At 38.8% G+C, this 21,721-nt stretch overlaps 1 protein-coding gene across 10 annotated transcripts in view; it reads left to right on the forward strand.

Annotated features, from left to right (window-relative positions):
- Nucleotides 1-5,258: 5,258 nt before the first annotated feature.
- The window catches only part of AOPEP (aminopeptidase O (putative)), a 199,733-nt gene continuing 183,270 nt past the window's right edge, over nt 5,259-21,721 (forward strand). For 8 of the 10 annotated variants that reach the window (XM_068666252.1, XM_068666254.1, XM_068666257.1 and 5 more), the window contains exon 1: nt 19,463-20,416. In XM_068666252.1, the coding sequence (XP_068522353.1) occupies nt 19,611-20,416 (806 nt within the window). In that variant the 5' untranslated portion in view covers nt 19,463-19,610. Of the gene's footprint in view, nt 5,318-17,327; nt 18,780-19,462; nt 20,417-21,721 lie in introns of those variants that run through there. The other 2 variants (XM_068666251.1, XR_011091064.1) reach the window with 2 other exon arrangements.

The raw sequence follows: 21,721 nt of genomic DNA on the forward strand, positions 1-21,721 counted from the left end.
TCAGGACTGCAGTTGCGTTTCTTTCTGACACATATGAAGCCGGGCAAGTTCTGTCATCACAGGCTGTTACCCACGATCTGTGTCAGAAGCTTTTGGCCTGTCAAATTATAAAATGTTCTCTAGATCCTCATGTGTGAATATTTATTCCTATCCTCCAGCATCTCCAGTGTTTCTGAACATTTTCTTTCAGCTTCCTAGTGACAAGCTACTATTAACACTCATTGGCCAGAAGGAAAGTATTAAATTATGCATAAGTTTACTTCCATTCTTTGTTTACTTTATATTTGGAGATCAGAGAGTGAATAGGAGGTTTTTGTGATGTTTCACTCCACTAAACTTTGCTTTTGTGCACTCACCATAAAGTTTCAGAATGAGCTGACCTGTCTACCAAGCATAATGAAACCCACACTTGTTAGGGGACAGCAAATAATTTTCTTGCATCAGTTGAGAAGGGTTTCCTGAAAGTGAGACTTTTCAGTCTCTTTATCCCAAATTAGAGTGCCTGTATTAGGATTTCATCAGGTCAAACTGGTCTCCAACCTTGACAGCAAATTAAGACAACCACTGATGTTTATGTGTATGGGATGAGAACTACTGCAGCTCAAATAGACTGGATAAAATAAATAACTGTTTCAGGGAAAAGCAGGTTAAATTAGTTCGCAACACTGATGTGAGATGTGAGAGTAAAACTCTCCAAAAAGTAGGAGAAAATTTTTCTTTAGCAATTGTATTAATAGCTAATTCTTAAGTGCTGATCTGCTTGCAATAGTCACTGAATCTACATAACATTTTATCCTAAGATTACATGTGTATTTTTATTTTATGTCTGTTCTCAAAAGGTATCACCTGGGAGTTATCTCTGGAAATTCAGAAGCTGAAATGTTGTATGTGCCTAGCTAAGGCAGAACACAGCATCTGAGGTTCATTTTTATCTTCTGTGATGCATTTTAAAACAGCCTTTTATTATTTTAAGATGTGCAACCAAGGAAAGATTACCAGGCAAGGTATAATTTTTCCTCTACTGGCTCTCCAAAGATAGTTCCATAGCCAGTTTCCTTTACAGGCTTCCACGTATGGTTTTGAAGATTTCAGAAACTACTTTCAGAGGATTCTCCTTTAATGTAAACCAAAATAACGACAAAGCACGACAGCAGCTTTGGCCATTAGCTGCAGAAGCTAAGAAGATAAAGCTTAGCCACAGCAGAGTGCACTCATCACTCAGAACTGTGTTGGAAAAAGCTTTAGTTTTAGTATCAGGCGGCATACCCAGGTGGCAATTCTGCTAACTCCTTTTCCTAAACAATGTGTGGCCTTGAGGGAAAACAAAACAAAACAAAACAAAATGTCACAAACTTGACCTATGAAAGCCATAAAAACAACAACAACGATAACAAAAGCAACAAGAACAATAAAACCCAAATCAACAGTAATACTCTCTGAGGCCATGTCTGCTTCCCAGGCTTTTAAAGTCAGTTTCCTGCACACCTGCTTTTATACCACCTCCTCCACATTTTCTTACTCAGCCTCAACTTTATTTCCTTTCAAAATGCTTTTAATATTTATAACCTATATATCACCACTGCCAGAAGCATCTGGGAGATCCTTGCTGCCACCGCACCGTTCACTCTGCCTATCTGTAAAGCCCTTTTCCCCTGCACTGTGTGTATGTGCTCTTTCCTTAGATGATAAACTCTTTCAGGATGTGCCTTCCTCTGTGTTTGTACAGCTCTTACCTGAAATGTTTTTTTTAATAGCCATTACTGTCACAGACATAATAATTAATAGTGTAAGGAAAGCCAAATGTTGAAAGGAGTTTATAAGGAGCCAGTAACTAGTTTCAAACTTTGCCTACAACTGGGCACACCCTTAATCAAATGCATCAGCTTCAATCTTCACATATAATACTCAACAAACATGAAGAACTTAATTTGCAAGAAGTGCCACACTGACATGCAGTGTTGATTTCTGTGGATCAACAGAGGTCATTTTTTCAGACTCTCACTGTTCTTGAATATCACAATGTTGTAGTGTAATCCAAAAGGAGAAACTACGCACAAGCTCTATTCCTTTTAGACTCCACAGGGTGTGGAGAAAATACCAGTTACCAAAAGGATCACAGGCAGAGCATTTAGTATATTAACTACGTTAGTTAAAGGCAACACTTTTCACTCCAGAATGCAATCCTCCCTTCTTTTATTCTTTGTGGTCAGCATCTTATGATCAATTGAAGGATGATTTGGAATTATAGGTGGTGAACTGCAGTCTAGATTCAATTTGTCAGACTGAATTCTGCCTCTTGTCTGTTTCAAGTGCTTCTTCATCACAGCAATTATATGCCATCATTATTATTGTGAAATTGCCCCAAATAATTGATACTGGTGTCACATTTGACACCAAAACAAAGTTAGTCTGGCACAAGTGACAAAATATTTTTAAAAGTATTTAGCAGTTATTTTCACTATTTTGGACATATAGAACCTACATCTTAAGCCTGATTATGAAGGGCATAAAATATTACTACTACGGAAATATTGCCCAAGTAACTTGTTATAAAAATACCCCTTTATGAAATCTTTAGCTATTTTATTGTGTGAAAGTTACAGTAGGACTTTTACACTAAGCCTGTGTTTTCAATGGCAAATAAGATTCACTGTTGGAATCACAAGCAAGTACCTACTTTGTTCATGCTTCAGTCTAAATAGAGGAAACCTCCAATATTTGTTTACATCAAACTATCCACTGTTCACTTGACAATAGCAACTGAATATTTTATTGCAGATGGGTGAGGTGCAGGCATTTGGACAGTAACAGGAAATGGTTTGGTTCATTCATGCTCGTGACAAGGTCCTGCTCTAGATTTGTTTTTAGGCTACAGCAATGTGTTCTCTCAGTCACTGGAAAAGGCTTTCATGCATGTATGCATCTGATTTCAAAACCTCTGTACATCACTGTTGCATTAGTAGAAATGTTGATTGTGCACTGAAAATCAAGAAAACACAAAAGCTGTTGTACATGTAATGCTAATGTAAAAAAAACCAACAACAACAACAACAACAACAAAGTGTTCCTTCTCTAGTGTTTGCAAAGTAATGCGTGTTTTCATGGTCATTCATTCTTGTTTATATTTATAAAATCTCCTCAAACTGAATTCTTGCTAACTGAAGTTCCACATGGATTCAAAGCATATACTAATCCTATCTGAAGTGGCACATGATTTCCGTCTCAAACCTTCCTTGATTACTGCAGGTGGTCCTAGCCAAAACTCCTACGCATGAGTGGTATGCCTCTGATCCTCAAAGAGAGGTTTGTGACTGGATCAGAGATATTTTTTAACATCTGTCTAAGTACAGCATTACTAGGTGGTCAAGGGAACTGGTTGTCCTGCTCTACTCTTCACTGGTGAGGCCTCAAGTACTGTGTGCGGTTTTGGTTGCTACAACAAAAGGACATAAAACTATTAGTGTCCAGAGAAGGGCTACAGAGATGGTAAAGGGCCTAGAGGAGATGACATATGAGGAGCAGCTGCGGCCCCCTGGTTTGCTCAGCCCCAAGCAGAGCAGGCTGAGGGGAGGCCTCATGGCGGCCTGCAGCTCCCTCACGAGGGGAGCGGAGGGGCAGGCGCTGAGCTCTGCTCTCTGGGGACAGCGACAGGACCCGAGGGAACGGCATGGAGCTGGGACAGGGGAGGGTCAGGCTGGGGGTTAGGGAAACTGCACCCAGAGGGGGGTTGGGCACTGGGACAGGCTGCCCAGGGCAGTGGTCATGGCACTGAGCCTGATGGAGATAAAGAAGACTTTTGACAACGCTCTTTGACATACAGTCTGATTTTTGCATGGTCTTCACGTCAGAATATTTCTGACAGCTTTGACATTTTAAAAGCCCTGTTAATCAGGCCTGCTCTGAGTAAGCTTGCATGGCTAGGTCCACAATGGCAATTTGGCAACAATATTCCTTATGTATTCCTGATTTGACCTCCCAGCTACCTTACCCACATTTCTGCAAGTCAGTCTTTAAGGCAACTTTGAGGAGGTTTACACTGCAACTAATTCAAAGGTCCTTAACCCAGAAACACACGCCAGGTCTGGAATCAGCACTTCATAGATGCATGGTGGAGCCTGGGCTATTTAAACATGGCATTTAGCCCTGGCATTAAAACATCATAAGGCAGATAAATTGCTCTCACGGTCCAAGCTTCAGTGCTGTGTTGCCCATGTAGATATTCCTAAAACTGAGCCTGATCCTTCTCCTTAGAAAGATTCTCCAACTCCTTTCCTGGTTTCCCTAAGTACTGTGCCTTATCCCCTGGGGACATCAAATCCGCACAAAAAATGATCTTTACATTTCTTTCCCTAGAATCCAAAGATAATGTGGAGAGGGAAATCTGTTTGCAAATTTCCCTGATTAGCTAGATTCTGACACCAGGTCTCCTACCTCCCTAGAAAATGCACTAGAAAATACAATTGGGCATTCTGGGAGAGACTCTCACATTTTCTCCTGTCAGTGTTTTTCCACTTTGCATGAATAATTAAATGTTCGTGGAGCTAAAGGGGAGGAGAAACTGACTTTGCAAAGCTGTGGTTATGGCACTTGCATTGCAAAGTCAGGTTTAAATCCCTATTCTAATGAATATTTAATTATTCTTCTGACACAGACGAGCTAGGGAGGCATTTCCATTCCCTCCTCCCCTATTCCATATGTTAGCATCACTGAGGAGCTTGGCACCTGCAGGCTGAGAACATATTAAGTGTCAAGACTCACAAAACTAAACATTTCAAAGCTGAAATAGGTATTTCAAAGACCTTCCATGGTTTTGTTTTTAAGAGGCAGTGTCCTGCCTACCAATCCCAGACTGTCAAGATGATTCAGTGCTTGTAACTACTGGATCCTTTCAGTGGCTATTCCTATTTCTGACAGAATTTTCAGTGGCTATTCCTTCTGCTGGTAGCATTGTCGTAACAATTTGCCAGCTGGAAGCACCCTTGGCTTCCTCAGGAGCCAGCTGATGGCTCCAGCATGCAGCGTGCTGTGGGGGGAGAAGCAGGGTGACCGTGCCAGCGGTTAACCAGTGATGCATTCCTCCCGGAGCTTAACCATTCCCTGCCAAACTAAATGCGGGAATGAAATAATCTGTGCTGCGAAAACAAACACTTCTATGTGCCCCCCCGGCTGAGGTCCATACACAACCCCCTGCTTAGGGGCGGGGGAGGGGGAGGTGTTCGTAGGGGCGGGGCGGCGTTGCTAGGGGCGTTGCTAGGCGCGTGACGTCATCGGACGGCGCCGCGGCCGGGGCGGCGGGGTGTCGGCGCGAGCGTGGCAGGTAAAGCGGCGGCCGTTGGTGCCGTTAGCGGCCGTTAGCGACCGTTAGTGACCGTTAGCGCCGCCCGCACCCCCCCCCCCTCTCGGCCTGTGCCCGTGTCTCACTCGTAGGACTCAGTTCCGAAGCGCAACGTCCTGAAGGAGCTGTGCCCGCCTTAAGGCTCCGGGGGGTGGTTGAGAAGCGGCTGTGGTCGTGGGGCCGGTGGCGGCGGGGGGAAGCGCACGGGCAGCGCTCGTGGGGTAGGCAGGGCCGCCGGGGGGTCTGTCCCGCACAGTGCCTCGTGCGGGGGAAGCTGAGGGTTGCCGGAGGCGGCACGGGCAAGGGAAGGTTGATTTTTTCCACCCTTAAGAAAGCAGTTCCTTCACCGTGGAGGTGGTGGTCACAAGCGGCAGCTGTGGTGTGTTAAAAGCAGTCAGGCTCTATCAGCTTATTCAGACTCTTATCAGCTCTAGTCACATCCCATATAGGCATATCCTGTCACTTACACGTCCCGTTTTGTGAAAATCCGATCCCCGTCCTCCTGTCTACAGAGCGGAAGTAATACCCGGTGTAATTGTGCACCTCTGTAAAGCCGCTCAGCATCTCCACAGAGGCCTTGAGGTTGGAAGGGACCCTTAAACATCTTCAGGACTGGTGACCCAGCCTAGGCGCAGCACATTGCTTGGGACTGCCCTTGAAGTGTTCTTGTGAAATTAAAAATTGCGAGCTTTACTCTTGTGTCAATGGGTGTTCTATAAACTTGCAGATTTAGGGGTAGGTACTTGTAAAAAGTTTATCTGTGCGTATTTGGACTTCAGTTAACAATTTAGGTATTTGGTTACTACTGTAATTCATGGAGTCACAAGTGGATGAAGGATCAGAGTTCATGGGGAATCTCAGGATGTTCTTTGTAGCACATTCACCATAAATAAGCACTGCTTCTTCCACAAACTTCGATTAATTATGTTTTTGGTTTTTTTTTCTTTTTTTGTGGGAGTCAGTATTTTGGGGAAGGAAGGGAACCTTGACTTTTGGGGTGGTTTCATGTCCTATTTGAGCTGAAGGGAGGAGTTATTTTCTTGTAACTTCAGCTCGTGGGAAGCAACTTCCACAGCTGCTACCTTGCGGTAGGTGAAGAAGGTCCTTCATTATGCTCATTACTCCTGGAGTTTGCAGGCTGGAGAGGAGGCTACTGGAAGGGCATCAATTGCTCTGACAAGAGGTGTTATTAATTGGATTAAATTTTCACTTCAAAGCCTCATTTGGACCCATGCAGGTTTTCTTGTGAGGCAGAGTGAAGTCTGTAAGCTTATTTGTATAGATTCATTTACAGTCCTTTAAACAGTAGCAAAGGCTTCTGTTAGTTTGTTTTAGTCTTGCTTTCACCTGGGGAAGTACACTTCCCTGCCTTAAAAAGGCTTAGTTGTGTTAAGTGCTTGGAACAAAAATAAGTTCAAAATTATGCAAACTATGAATAAATATTATCTGACATTCAGAGAGTAAAATTACTGTTGATGTTGGTGTTCAAAACTGACTTCCTGATAAGTCTTACATTATACGAAAAATGTATGAAACTCTATTCGGAAGGAGGCAGTTTAAAAGAGAAATAGTTATAAACATAATTATTAAAGAGATTGTTTATCCAGACTTCTTTTTTTTCATTTTTAAAATTCTTTAAATGCTAAGTGGAGATAATTGTAGGTTATAATTATGACACCTGCATTTGAAAGCAATTGAGTTAGCTTTTATGTATGGATGAAGCAAATGATGCTTAATTGAAAGTGAAGGGAACCCAAACATGGCTTTGTTTTGTAGTGTATTTTATTTGGAGTTGTTTTATATAAATATATAGCTCTTGGATACTGACCAGTGGCATGCAGGGAAAGTCTGGGATGGTGAAATACTTGTTCATCTTTTAAAGAATATAATGAATACATAATACAAAAAAGTTGTCTGTGCTCAGAGATCCCTGTTTGCTGCCCAGAATACTAACTTAAGTTACCTGTTATCCCACGTGTGCCAGGGTGTGGGCTGGAGTGACTGTCCATGGGGATGCTCGTCTCTGTTGACAGTTTTTCAGAGGATATGATTCTGGTGGAACAGGCCGCTGGGAGAAGTCTCTTCAGGCAGACTTAGCATAAGTTGGTAGGGTTTGTCTGACAGTCCTTAGCTTTCTAGGCATCTCAGTTTTTATACATTTCTATTTAATTTCTTTAATTGGCTATCATTTCAGGGAATGAGTTTGTGTACTGCACAAAAAAACAGAAAGCCTGGAATAGAAATGAGCTGTCTTCGGCTGTCTTCGGGACCAATGTCTACTATTTGTGTCGGCATTTGTGTACAAACAACTATGTGCAGCTGATTTTGCCCAATTAAAAATAGTTTTGTTTTTTTTTTTTTAAGACGTTAACCAATTGGAATTTTATGAATGGCTTTAAGTTGGGTATTTTCCAGTGGTTGGCAGACACCAAGTACAAAGTTGTAACTACATGTTTTTTTTTAGAGATTACTTCTCTTGATCTTCTCTCAATACAAGCCTTTCCTTGATTAATTTCTGTTCTCTCAGATTTTAGAAATGCATGAAAGGAAACAGCTACAGTTGTGCTCTGAAATTAGAAACATCTCACACACGTTCACAAAACGTATGCATTTGGCATAGTCATATGCTTTGCTATGAAGACTTAAGAAATCGCTTCGTGCGCTTCTCTTTTGGTGTGTTAACGATATGGGACAGCCCACTACCACCCAGTCTGGTGGACAGAGTGCAATACGATGCAAATCCATGCTGGAGAGGGAGCAGGGTGGAGTGCGTTCTGCATGGTGTGCTTCTGGCTTATATCACTATATTGTGGGGTCATCCCTAAAGAACATGTACGTTCTCTGTTACTTTTTTCAAGGTTTTATTTTCCTTTTTCTCTCTTCATTTTTTTCTTCTTCTTTCTCCTTTAACTTTTTCTTTACCCTTTGGGTTTTTCTTTTCTTTTTCCTTTTTCTTTCTTCTCTATGTTTCTTGCAACAAAAGTTTTCTGCTGTAGGTATTTTGATATTTTTAGGAAGTTTATTTTCTGATCTTGTCTACTTCTTTTTTTGTTTGTTTTTTCTTTCCTCAGGTTTGCTTTCATAGGCTTATGAGTCTAACTCAAGCTGATGCCTTCTGTATACCTGGAAAGGCAATATTATACAAGTACCATTCTGTGAAGAATCTCTTCTTCCCTGTTTGCCATTCTTTGTGCTTTTTATGCAACTCTGTTATGCACAGGTGATCAAGAGTGACTCTATTCATGTTGGCCACCATCTGCTATTGTTGTTCTTTCTTTTGCAAACATCTACCTTTTAAAATATTAAAACATAACCAATCTATTAGCTTGCCGTATATTTTTTTTATGACTTAGGAAGTACATTCAGTAAGGATGATGCATTGAATGTGAGGTACATTTTTAAAATGTACTAGTAATGTGTTAAATGTCTTAGTGCATAGCAATGTGACATAACACAGTGTTTATGAAATGATTGTCAGTATTTTATAGTAGCAGTATAGTTTTGTAGTTTTGATGCTTAGAATTCAGCTAGTGAACTTGCCCTTCTAGAGTGCATTACTTTCAAAAAAAAAAAAGCCAGATATTCCTATTATGTACAGAATATAAATAAAATATTACAGAAGACAGTGCTGTAGAAAAGAAGTGTCTCACAAAGCCCAACATACCAGAATGGCTCTAGTGCCTTCTGTGTCATGCCAGGATCTGGATATGTGTATGAAGTAGTGAGAAATTTGTCATATCAAATTCAGTGAATCCCAACTCAGACCAGCATCTTCAGGAAGAGCAGTAAAAGGTCTACTGTTTCCATGGAAAAAATGAAGCTTGGAAATGCACAGAGAAATTCTGAAAGATACAGCAATGTTCAGCCATCAAAAACGTGTGCTGCTTGTAGTACATGAACACCATGGTTAGGATTTATTCTCTGAACTTGCTAAGGAAGAAGGAAAGGAAATGCAGAACGAGTTCAGCTTGTAGAGTGTATGTTTGGTTATAATACAGTCATGTAGAGTTCAGTTTTAAGAGTGTATAACGTAGCTGTGTCACAAAATATAATGGGATAGTTCAGCTGGAAGGGACCCACAAAGGTCATTGAAAAATAAACTGAATGGTACCTGCATGCTTTGATGTTGATACAGCAGAATGCATACAAATGCTTATGATTGCCTACAAAACATTTTGGAGGTATTTAAACCATTGTAATAACAGCAAAACACGCATTGTATCAGTGTATGACAAATACACGGTGTATGAATATATCGGCAAGACTTTCCCATCTTTGTGTCGTTAGCATAGTCAGTTCTTTTTTTGAAAAAAAAAACAAAAAACAAAAAACAAAAGCTCCATTTCTCTTTGTATCTTTCAGACTCCTGCTCCTTCGCCCCATGGAAGTGAGAATGTTGAACGACAAATGTTAGCCCAAATGAGTTCCGTGATCATACACTGTTGGGCAATCAAGATTGTTGCACTTCATCTGAATCTGTATTGAGTTAATCAGAAAAAAAAAAAAAAAGCAGGGGAGAATGCCGTTTATGTATACCTAGTCTTGACTTTCAAATTTGCATAACGTTGCAGCTCATACTGATTCTGCTTGGAATTTCGATAAGCTGCATTTTAGTACTTGCAGTTGAAAACATACTGCCTGAGTAATTGTACTATGATTTTTGTGCATCTTTGGGAAGACTTGATTACAGAAAAAACTGAAGACTCATTTGGTCTCCACTGAAATCAAATGGTGAATTAAATAATTATTTACTGCCTATTTTGTTAACCTCTGTAAATTGTTACGTATCAAAGACACCACAGTTCAAATGAAGCAGGTAGCACAGAGTTTACAAGCATGTTTGACTGTTGTACACATCTTTTTTTTTATTTTAACTTTATTCTCACCTGTCTCTTGTACTTGCCAATACATCTTTTTGCTTATGTGAGTGCACACATACTTTATGTCTGCCTCGTGGCTGATGTTGTCATGTTGGACCAAGGAAGGAAAGTCCATGTGTAGATATTAAACCTCAACTGTAAAATCAGTATGTTTTTTTATGTTGAAATAGCAGTACTGATTGAAACATCGTAGATGACTAGCACTTAAATTTGGAGCTAGTTTTTAAACTACCACATAAAAATGGAGCATATATATATAAAGATATATATATGTGTATCTTTTTGTCTTGTTCAGTTAGAGGTTTTTATGGTGGCCCTTTTAAGAAATTAATATATAAATATATATCTGATCATGCGTGCTGTTTACCCTCTTGTTTTGCTGAAATATATTCTTTTATCAACTTTTGCTTGTCTTTTCCCCACCAATCCCCACTTTGTTTGACCTCTGTTTCGCTTTTATGTGATTCCATTGTCATCTTCTAATTCATTGCTGCAGAAATAGGGTGTATAGTCATTAATTGCCTCTATCTTTCACTTTTTTTCTTGATACTAAAAAGGCTCTTTCTTTGGACCAGATTCATTCCTGTCTTCTTGGAGAAAATTGAGACATCTTCCTAAGATGTTTCAGATCCAGTTTTTGATAAGCCAAGCACAGCCCTGTGGAATATTCATCTTGTCTGGAACATAGCCATTTATCCATGCATTTTAATTTCATAAAATTGGCAGACTGGTTGAAGCCAATGGATCAGTTCATCTCATGTCAGGTTACATTCTTGTGTAAAATGGCTTTGGGCCTGAATGAAACATTCAAAAAATCTTTCCAGCTCAGGTAACTATCACACATGTGCCTGAAAATATTTCTCCTGTATTGTTCTAAATTCTAGGCAGCCTTACATAGTTTTTCTGTATTGCTAATGCTGTATGCTTTCAAGAAATGCATTGTTTTATCATTTAATTTTTGTTAATAAAATAGATGTAAGTAAAATAGGATTTAAAAATCACAACTGTATCACAGCTATATTAATTTTTGCCCCCCTCCCCCCCCTTTTTTTTTTTTTGATCTGGGAAATATATTGTTAGCACTACTTATCCTCCTTCAGTTTTGTTTGGATGTGAGTCTGAAGTGGCAAGATTAGCTCAAAAGGAGTGGAAGTTCTTTGTATTTAGTAATCACTTGTAATTTAATTTTGAACAGAGGACTTTATCTCATGTTCACCCAACTGGTGTAATGCATAGTGTTGTAATGTCACCCAGAGACATGAGGGTATGCTGAGTTCTCTAGAATATAAACAGGAAAAACATTTTCTGGTTAGGGTAAATTAATCCTTTCAGGGGAAAAAAAAAAAAAAGTACACCTAAAAATGAATGTGGTGCTATTTATAATTTTTTACATATGTTTTTGTATTAATATTTTAACTATATGACAGAAAACTAATCTTATCTTGAAATGGTAAGCCTTTGGGCTTAGTTCAGTGAATATTGTGTATTTCTTTGACTAAAGGTTAGCATTGTTGCCTAAGTTGGAGTAAAGAAAAATAAAAAGCACCCTACCGTGCACGTCATCATTCCTTTCTTACTGTAGTGTGTTTTGTACAAAAAGTTTTCACAGGATCGCAGAATGGTTGAGCCCACCTGGCCCAACCCCTGCCCAAGGAGGGCCACCCAGGGCAGGCTGCCCAGGGCCACATCCAGGCGGCTTTTGCAGCTCTCCAAGGAGGAGACTGCACTGCTGATGTGGGCAGCCTGTGCCTGTGCTCCCTCACCTGCACAGTAAGGGCGTGCCTCCTGAAGATCAGGAGGAACCTCCTGTCTTAATAGCTGGTGCCCAGTGCCTCTAGAAATACAAAAGCTCCCATAGTCCCAGGTAATCTTCCCTAACATGCCCCATCCCTGGAGGTGTTCAAGGCCAGGCTGGATGGGGCTGTGGGCAACCTGGTCTGGTGGGAGGTGTCCCTGCCCATGGCAGGGCGTTGGAAGGAGATGCTCTTTAAGGTCCTTTCCAACTCAAACCCTACTATGGCTCTATGAACTGTGTCATCCCAAGGCCAAGCAAACTTAGTGGTGTCAGCCTCTCTTCCTACAATGGTATGTTTCAGCCCCTTAGCCATGTTAGTGGCCCTCTGCTAGGCTTTTCTGCAGGAAAATTGGTCCAGCTTTAACATGGAATGAACACTGAGACTCAGAGACTTCAGTTAGAGAGAAGAACCACTTCTAGCAATAGAAGTATTTGTCTTTCCTGCTGGGGCTCCACCACTCCTGTGGATCTGTTGAATGACCAGTTATGCAAATGGTCTGAATTTATTACAGGCAAAATTAACTATTTGACTGAGAGCACAAATTCAACTTCCTGTTAATAATCTGACTGTTCTGAACTGGTGTATTGAATGATTGGGAGTGTGTGTGGAGAGCAGAAGAGTGACCTTGCAGTGCAGGTGGGAGATAGAAGGGGTGAGAAGCAAATGAGTGCTTCCACAGTATACACGTACTTCTTTATCCAGGAAACACAACCATAGTGAAGCTTGAAGGACAAAAAATTGTATGCAGGAAAGAAGATCTGATTAAATGTTACGAAAAATTGATCGAGCAAACTAGCAAAACTGAACAATTCCCTTCTGCAGAAATGCTTAAATACAGAATAGAGAAATATTTCACATCTGTCTTATCTCAATGGAAAGAGCTAGATTCTTCCAACGAGGACTCTTCCAGGCAATCTGTCAGATATGTGAAATATATATGCATTAATGGGGGTACAAAAAGACAAACCAAATGAAAAACAAACAAAAATCACAGAGCAAACAAAAAAGATACACTTGGAGAATATTTTTAATAAACCTAGATTTTGGATGACATTAGTAGGAAAGGCCACATGTGATAGAAGTGCAACAGAGCTGTAGGCTGAAAATACATTTTGATGCGAATAAAGGGTAACCTGCTAAAATCATACTTCATGTGTACAGGGTACATTTTAGGTAGATCCCTACATGTATTTGAATGTTCTTGCTTTTAATGAGTGAGCACTAGGTGTATACTTAGAGCAGTGCGAGGTATCAGTCACGTTATGAACTCTGTAAATATTTTGAACAATGCGAGCTAGGCAGGTGTGCATAGTTAACTTGTCAAACACAAAAGGGAGTTGGCAACAGCTAACTCCCTTGCTTTAGGATTATTGTGGATCCCCAGAGTGTGATGTAGCAGGAGTCTTTGGCTAATATCTGGCGATATTGGGTACAGCTAAATGTTTCTGTATCCAGAGATATGCCTTAAGCTCCTATTTTTCTTTAAAAATAGATCTCAAAGGACGTTTTTGAATGCTTATTTGCTTGTCCAAGAAGTAGGGAATTCTTTGGTAATATGAATATGCTATCCATATGCTGCTTCGCAAATGCATTGTGGTAGCTTCTGATCAGATGATTAAAATATTCCTCAGAAAGAGCTTTTTTTCTTTCTTTCTTTCTTTTAGAACCTGACATGCGTGTTTATATCCTCTGAAATAAATTTCCAGTTTATTGGAGTTTTCATTTTATTGAAGTTTTAATGTTCAGAGGTGTCAGCAATTGAAGAAACTATCAGGGATGTAGGTAATGCCTCGTTACCATTATATAGATAGTGCTGTACCTGTCTGTTTCTTTACAGAATGATTGTGCAATATGGAGTTTGAAATAATCATATGTTTTAGTGACTTCTTTTCCTTCCAAAATCTTAACTTGGTTATGGCGTTAAGAAATGTTTTTATCAATTTTGGCTCATTATGCTCTTTCATACAATTTTGTACTGTTGCCAAGAGTTAGGCTTCTACTGTTTTGCAGCAGAAGAAAGTGCGTGGTTCCATTAATTGGCCTCACTGAGGAATTAGTATGTACTTCTCAGCAAGAGCCTTTACCTCTGTAGTTCCCACACACATTTTCCCAGTGAGGTTTCGTACTTCTAGAAGAGTTTTTCATTACCAGAGTGATAAGGAAAAATATGGCAATAACAGATGTAGCGTTTCTGCCTCTAGAGAACATAGTGGAGATAAAAAAAGTGAGCAGAGGTCTTAAATAATAAATGAGCAGAGCAATTACACTAATAGCAGCTTCTTTTCAGTTTGTGTTAAATGTAGAATGCTTTTTGGGATGCTCTGTGTGGACAATTGCAGCTGGCAGCAGGGTGCTGAATTGTGCAACCCAACCACAAGAGCTGTCCTATTGTGGATGAGCTCCTCACTAAGCTAAGAAACGGTCCAGTGCCTGGATGTTACAGGACAGTTTCTTTACAGAAACAGTATGTGCAGTATTTCTGAAGCTTACCTAGAATTCAACGAGTGGTCTTCAGGGTTCTTTCAGTACTTTTGAGAATTTACTTTTGGATACTTGGTTGTATTATAAAAATAGGTATGTGTAAGATACTCAAATTGCAATTTTAGAGATATGGCCAAGACCAGTTTCAAGCCAACTTTTTAAAATGAAATTTTTGGAAATATTTTTTGTTTGTTTGTTTAATTTACTTTCTATTATGCTTCTGATATTTCTTAATCTGTACAACTATACTGAAGTACAAAACTGCTTAAAACAAATGCTGCTGTGTATGACTATGCAACACTAGAGAGCAGGGAAAGGAAGTAATTGTGTTTACAACTTATAATCTGTTAACAGTGGATTTTTTTGTTTGTATTATTTGATGAGCAGTAACTCTCTGGAAGCACCAGGCATAGACAAGATAATATAAATGACAGTTTTTAAAAATCAGGCTGCTTGTGTACAATTTTTTCCCTCTTCTGAATTCAGTGTGTGTTTACAATTAGATATTGAAAATACAAATGATGAAGCTATGAGCAAATACGTTCAGTTCAGCTAGACACAGGTACACTGCAGAGTACAGGCATCCCTTCCATAGGCATCACGTAGCCAGAAATTCACACTAAGGGTGTGTGTGCTGAGACTGTCAAACAAGGTCAGAATCATATGCTTCCTTCAACTTCAGCATTCTTTTTAATGTCATTTTCCATCTGTTGCTGGAGATTATGCCATCTGAAATCTGTATCTTTAGAAACTCTACAGTTGATTAGTGTAGTTCTCTGTACCTTCGTAATGCCACGCCTACCTTTAAAAAGCTAAAATTGGTGGAATTATTGTAAAATTAATATTTAAATTAAACACACACACCATTGCCTTGTTTTAAAACGCAGTGCATAAGTTCAGTTTCTTTCCTAGTTAAGAGAGCTCTAAATAGGACCATCTCAAATTACGTGAGACACCACCTCACTTTGTGGGTTGCAATTTCCAGTATGAAGCTTTACTGGAGGAGTAAAATTACCATTCTTAACAGGAGTACATTTTGCACACAAGACTGCACTTTTTTCTAATTCAGTATCAATATGAAATTATCAACATGCAGTGAAAAAATATAGCTAGTTGAGGCTATGTTTCCTAGTTGAGGCTTTCTATAGCTAGAAAGGATATGTGCAACTTTTGAAAGATGGGATGTCTAAAGTTAAGGTGATTTGAGAAATAGACAAGACTAAATAGAGAGTGTTACAATTGAATTAAAATTCCATGTCAAATATACACAGTAGTACTTGTTACTTATCTACAAATGTGTTTCCCCTACATTCCCCTACGTTCATAAATGTGGTGAGATGTATCATCTCCAATAAACAAAGAAATGCTGACCTGAAACTTTCCATTGTAGAAAATGACTGTCCTCCCTGCAGGTCTTCTAGCATCATTAGGACAGCCAACCTTTGTTTTCAATTGTCTGTGTTTTTGTATTAATAGTTTTAAAGAGGATTTGTATTTATAGATTTTATTTTATTTTATCATGCTTCAATTTATTATTAATATTATTTTTCTGATTGAGTTCACCTGTATGGTCCTATTTGGTACTTTTTAGTCTACCCTGTTAATTAATTTTAAATAAGTCCTCTAAATACAAACTAAATGCTTTTGTGTAGGTAGTGAGCTGCACATCTAGTATTTATTTTAAGGTGTTTAGAGTTCAGGTGTTTTTCCAATTATGGGCCTGTGAATTTAATGCAAGTTAATGTAATTATCTTGATACTTTCGAGGTAAGAAATTGATAACACTTTCCAAACGGAAAACAGAAAATCAGGGATATAAACATCTGTTATGAGTATAGCATAAAAATTTGTTAGTATAGTACTTAAGTTTTATAAAAAGTAGCAATATTACACCTGTTTTTCAAATGAGAAAGTCTATTTGTGCAAAACGGAGGTTCTTGAATGCCAGTTCAGTATGTTTTTTTCTATAAAGTTACCTTATTTCTTTGCTTTACCACCAGTGCTTAGTTAACCTGTCAGAAGTCACAGGTTTTTGGTAATCATAAAACATTCAGATAACATCAAGTTTGATCCCTTGTGTCAGGCACAGACATCATAGATGTATTCCTCACATCACAGCATTTAGAACCTTTGATTGCTCTGCCAATTTTTCCAATTAGGTTTTAAGGCAGGAAATGGTTTTAATGGCCATGTACTATTTATAGATGTTTCTTGTTCAGAAAGCTGAGGTTTACTGAAACTTCTCTCAGCTTTTCTTACTAGTCTTCCTAAGTGCTTTTTTTTTTTCCGACTGATATTTTTCCTCCATTTCCAAACTTCTTTAAGTAGAAAGCGATTGCTATTATAATGTTAGCTTATATACATTTCAGGGAACTTAATGCTTCACCTTTATCTGTTTTTGTTTATTTATTTGTTTGCTTATTTTAAGTCAAGCTGACAAAACAGATTAACATCCACACAGTTATCTGCAAAGATAAGTCATCTTTGCAAAGCTAATGAGACTCTGCAGGAGCCCATGAATCTGCTTTTCGATCCTGACAAAGGTTGAATTCTAGAAGCATTCTCCGACTTAAACATCAGTGCAAGATGCAATGTGATTTCTTGCAAATATGTGAAGTTTGAAGCACTAGAAATAGTAAACTGTTAAGATTAATAAGAATATGATTAAATTCAGAGAAGTTTGGGAAATCTCTTGAATAGAGAATTATCTATTGGAGGTAGTTCCAAAAATGCCATGAGTGTCTTTATCAGGTCATCTTCAAATCATTCTGAATCTACTGATTTATTGGGATATTTGCAGGAGGAATGATATAAAAATGGAAAGAAAAGAAAAGAAAAGAAAAGAAAAGAAAAGAAAAGAAAAGAAAAGAAAAGAAAAGAAAAGAAAAGAAAAGAAAAGAAAAGAAAAGAAAAGAAAAGAAAAGAAAAGAAAAGAAAAGAAAAAAGAAAAGAAAAGAAAAGAAAAGAAAAGAGAAAAGAAAGAAGAGAAGAGAAGAGAAGAGAAGAGAAGAGAAGAGAAGAGAAGAGAAGAGAAGAGAAGAGAAGAGAAGAGAAGAGAAGAGAAGAGAAAAGAAAAGAAAAGAAAAGAAAAGAAAAGAAAAGAAAAGAAAAGAAAAGAAAAGAAAAGAAAAGAAAAGAAAAGAAAAGAAAAAAGAAAAGAAAAAAGAAAAAGATTTTTCTCTGCTTGTCTTCAAAGACATCCCTGTTCGAGCTGTTTCTGAGTGGTGGAAAGCAGTCAAAGAAGGAAGATGTTTGCTGTGCTTTGTGTGAAGCGTTGTGGTTTAACCCAGCAGGCAGCTCAGCACCACACAGCCATTCGCTCACATCCCCTCACCCCCCAGTGCGATGGGGGAGAGATCGGGGAGGGAGTAAAAGCTTGTAATAATAATAATAATAATATGTACAAAACAAGTAATGCACAATGCAGTCGCTCACCACCTGCTGACCGAGGAGCAGTTCCCCCACCCCAGCCAGCCCCCCCATATGAATCGCTCAGCATAGTGCCATATGGTATGGAGCATCCCTTTGGCCACCCTGGGTCAGCCGTCCTGGTTTGGCCCCCTCCCAGCTCCTGCTGCACCCACAGCCTCCCCGCTGGCAGGGCGGTGTGAGGAGCTTGGCGTAGTGTAAGCACTGCCCTGCAACAGTGTGTTATCAACACTGTTCTCATCCTAAATCCCAGACACGGCTCCATACCAGCTACTAGGGGGAAAAAGAACTCTACCCCAGTTGAAACCAGGATGGTGAAGCCAGTTCAGGGAACAGTTAGGTGATTTCTTGTCCTGAATCTTTCAGTTATGGATGCTAGCTTGATAGCATGCTCTGGATTCTTACAAAAGAGTTAGCAAATCTTGAGGGAATCTAGGTTTTCCTTCTTGAGAACTCCAAAAAAAAAATAAATATTTTGGACACTGTAGTCGGTGACAACACTGTGAAACTAAAATGGCACGAGCTGATATCTGTTCACAGAAGACACTTAAAACCAGACTTGGCTGTATATCATCAAAGTGTCACTAACCCGGCAGAGAGAGAACTGCGAGTCTTAACATGAAATTGCTTCTTCCTTTCTCTGATTTCTAATTCTGCTCTAGAAAGTAGTCAAAAAAGTACTGAAGTGAGGTAAGAGTGTGTAATTTTAGCTCAGTGGCCATAGCGAAACAGAATGCATGACAGTTAAACTTCCATGATGAACTTTTGCCTGTCGTTGCAAATAAAAATGTTGACGCATTTTAATATTTTCTTTTGTAGGTTTTTGCATATTTTTCAGTGGAAAGACCTTTTGTTTTCTGTAAGATGCTATTATCTCAAGTGTTAATGGGTTTTCAGCTATTAAGATGTAGTGATATATCTTAAGAATATAACTATAAATTCAAAAAATCTTCATGAACAATCTCAAAGGAATGCTTAGAATGCCCTCATAGTAAACGGGCTTGTTTTCTTTTAATTTACTAGAATTGCTGATACAAGAGTGGTTGTAATGTGGATAGTTTATTAATCCATACTCTTGCCTTGTATATATTAGGTTATTACTTCCAAAATTTAAAACGTATGTAGGGATTTAGGCTCATATTTGTTGTGTAGAATCACAGTAGAAAAATGATCACTATCTTTTCAGCTAAGGCACTTGAAATAAATGCAAAAATCTTAAAAACAAACAATGTAGTAATAAATAAAGTTAGATGTTGCATAATTATGTATTTTTTCTAAAGTATTTTTGGGGGTGTAGAGAGTCGACAGAAGGACTTTATTAAAGTGTGTCAGTTTATAAAAGCTGACTAGAAATACATTAACTTGGGATCTTCCCTGAAAACTAAAGCCTTCTTGATGGCAAATTCAGAAGCAACTAGCTTGATCTCATTCTGTGGAACTATTTTTAATAAAAGCAACTGAACTTTAAATAATTTCTCAAAATGCTTGTTTCAGAAACAGTTGTGAAATAATTATGTGATATGTTTTTGTTTTCCTTTGCAGAATGAGAGGAGTGGAGGAACTGCAATTAATTTCTACAATGTAATATTAATGTTTTTGACACTGGAAGGCTGAGTATCCTTGGTCTTTGTGGAGGCATCATAAGTAAGAACTGGCCAAGGTTTTGTAAAGCTGCCCAGCAGACTGGAACATGGAGCCGCAGCTAGACCCCATGAAGGATGACCTGCCTTTAATGGCCAACACTAGCCACATGCTTGTAAAGCACTATGTATTGGACTTGGACGTAGATTTTAAAAGTCAAGTTATTGAAGGCTTCATAGTTCTGTTCTTGGAGACTGGGAGCAGGTACAGGAGAGCCAGCAGTACTGGAGAAGAAGGCTGCCAGTCACAGTTTGATGAAACCTGCAAAATTAGGGGATCAGAACAAGGCCACGTCCCTGTGTCAAATGCAAGTGCCTGTTCATCTAAAATGGAATATAATGATTTTGCTGTCTGTGGTAAAGGTGAAAAAGATACTTCTGATAAAAATGGTAACCATAGCAACGAGGAACAGGCTTCTGGGATTTCTAGTTCAAAGAACTGCTGTGACATAGAGAATCATGGGAACGAGGATTTTCTGCTGGTGTTGGACTGCTGTGATTTGTCTGTGCTAAAGGTTGAGGAGGTAGATGTTGCTGCTGTGTCAGGCATTGAAAAATTCACAAGGTCTGCCAAACTAACTGATGTTTCAAAGGAGCTGGCAAATCTCAGGAATCAGATCGTACATGAACTTGTGACTTTACCTTCGGATCGCTGGAAGGAACAGCTATACTATTACACTTGCTGCAGCCAGGCACCTGGCTGTGGAGAGCTTCTGTTTGCTACTGGCACTTGGAGCTTGGAGATAAGGAAATCAGGAATTCGGACTCCAGCAGACTTCCCTCACGCAATTAGAATACAGTACAAAACCAAACCAGAGGGAAGATCTGTTACGTGGACTACAGACCAGAGTGGCAGGTACGTGACTTATCTCAAAGGCTTTGCACATTAATTTTAAACCTAGATGCAAGAATGTGCAGTTGTGTAATGCTGAGCAGCTCTGCGAAGATGATGAGTGTTCTCTTCCATTGTATCTGTTTTGTCCTTGTTTTGAACCCTATTGCTGTCCTATAGGAGAACAGATAAACTGTGCTCAAGCACTTGCAGAGCTCAAGCCTGTCTAAATGATTGTGTTTTCTCATAATGAGTGGGAGTAAATGTTTGTTGTTGCGTTGGAATAAGTGTGTTTAGGGAATAGAGAATTATTACTTTGGAAAGAGAAGATATACATGACAGGTTATTTTCATTCGTGCACTTTATGTTCCCTTTTCTTCCTGACTTAAACAAGTGATCATACAGCATAAAGATCAATATACATAATAATTAATAGAATTGCTTTACAACTAGTCTTTTGTCAATATTGTAATAAGTTTAGAGATGCAGTCTTTTCCTGTTTAGTCTCTCGTAATCAACTTTTAAAATCTCCTTCATCTATTATGTGAAATAAATTGATGATAGCAAAGTGTAAGAGGATTTTTTTTTCTAAATCTGGTTTTTATGAATGTACACCGTGCTATACAGAAATCGTCAAGATAAGATCTTTACAGGAGGGAAACTACTATCTATTCTTGACTTACACAGTGGTTAATATTGCTTTACTGTAATGCTCAAAGGTGGATTTTAATGTCTGTTATTTCTTTAGTCTATGATATCTAGAAACCATGAGCAAAGTTGAAAGATGAAGAAATTGTGTCTAATTGAACACTTGCTTTTCACTCCCAAAGTAGAGATGAATGCTTACCTTTCATTTCAGTTATGCTAATGTAAATTAAGAGTCTTCTCACTGATAGCCGTGTTAGGGAAGAAAATGAAGCCTTTAAACTGCATGTCTGGTATTTTTAAGTAATTCTACTGGTAAACCATGATCAGCATCAAGCCCAGGAGTTTGTCAGTCATGTTCGTTACCTATTCCCCTTCCCCTCCTCTACTCACTCCCCAGGAAGTTATTTATGGTATTAGTGTAGGAAGTTTAACTCTATATAGTATCTTTAGTTATGAAAATTCTGAATTTTGACTCAGACACGCAAATGGAGTGCAATTGCCTGTAATCATGCAGTTTGTCAAAGTCTCCCTGGTCTTTGCTAAAGTCTTTGAGACTAATGTTAGCAACACTTAGCTGGCATAGAAATCTTCTGTGTGTTGCCTCATGAAAAGTCTTATTTCAGGGTCTTTTTTAAAACATCTAAATCACTAACTCTTTTAGTTTTGACTTCTTTTTCCTTT

The sequence above is a fragment of the Anas acuta genome, chromosome Z, assembly GCF_963932015.1.
Source record: "Anas acuta chromosome Z, bAnaAcu1.1, whole genome shotgun sequence".
Lineage (NCBI taxonomy): Eukaryota > Metazoa > Chordata > Aves > Anseriformes > Anatidae > Anas > Anas acuta.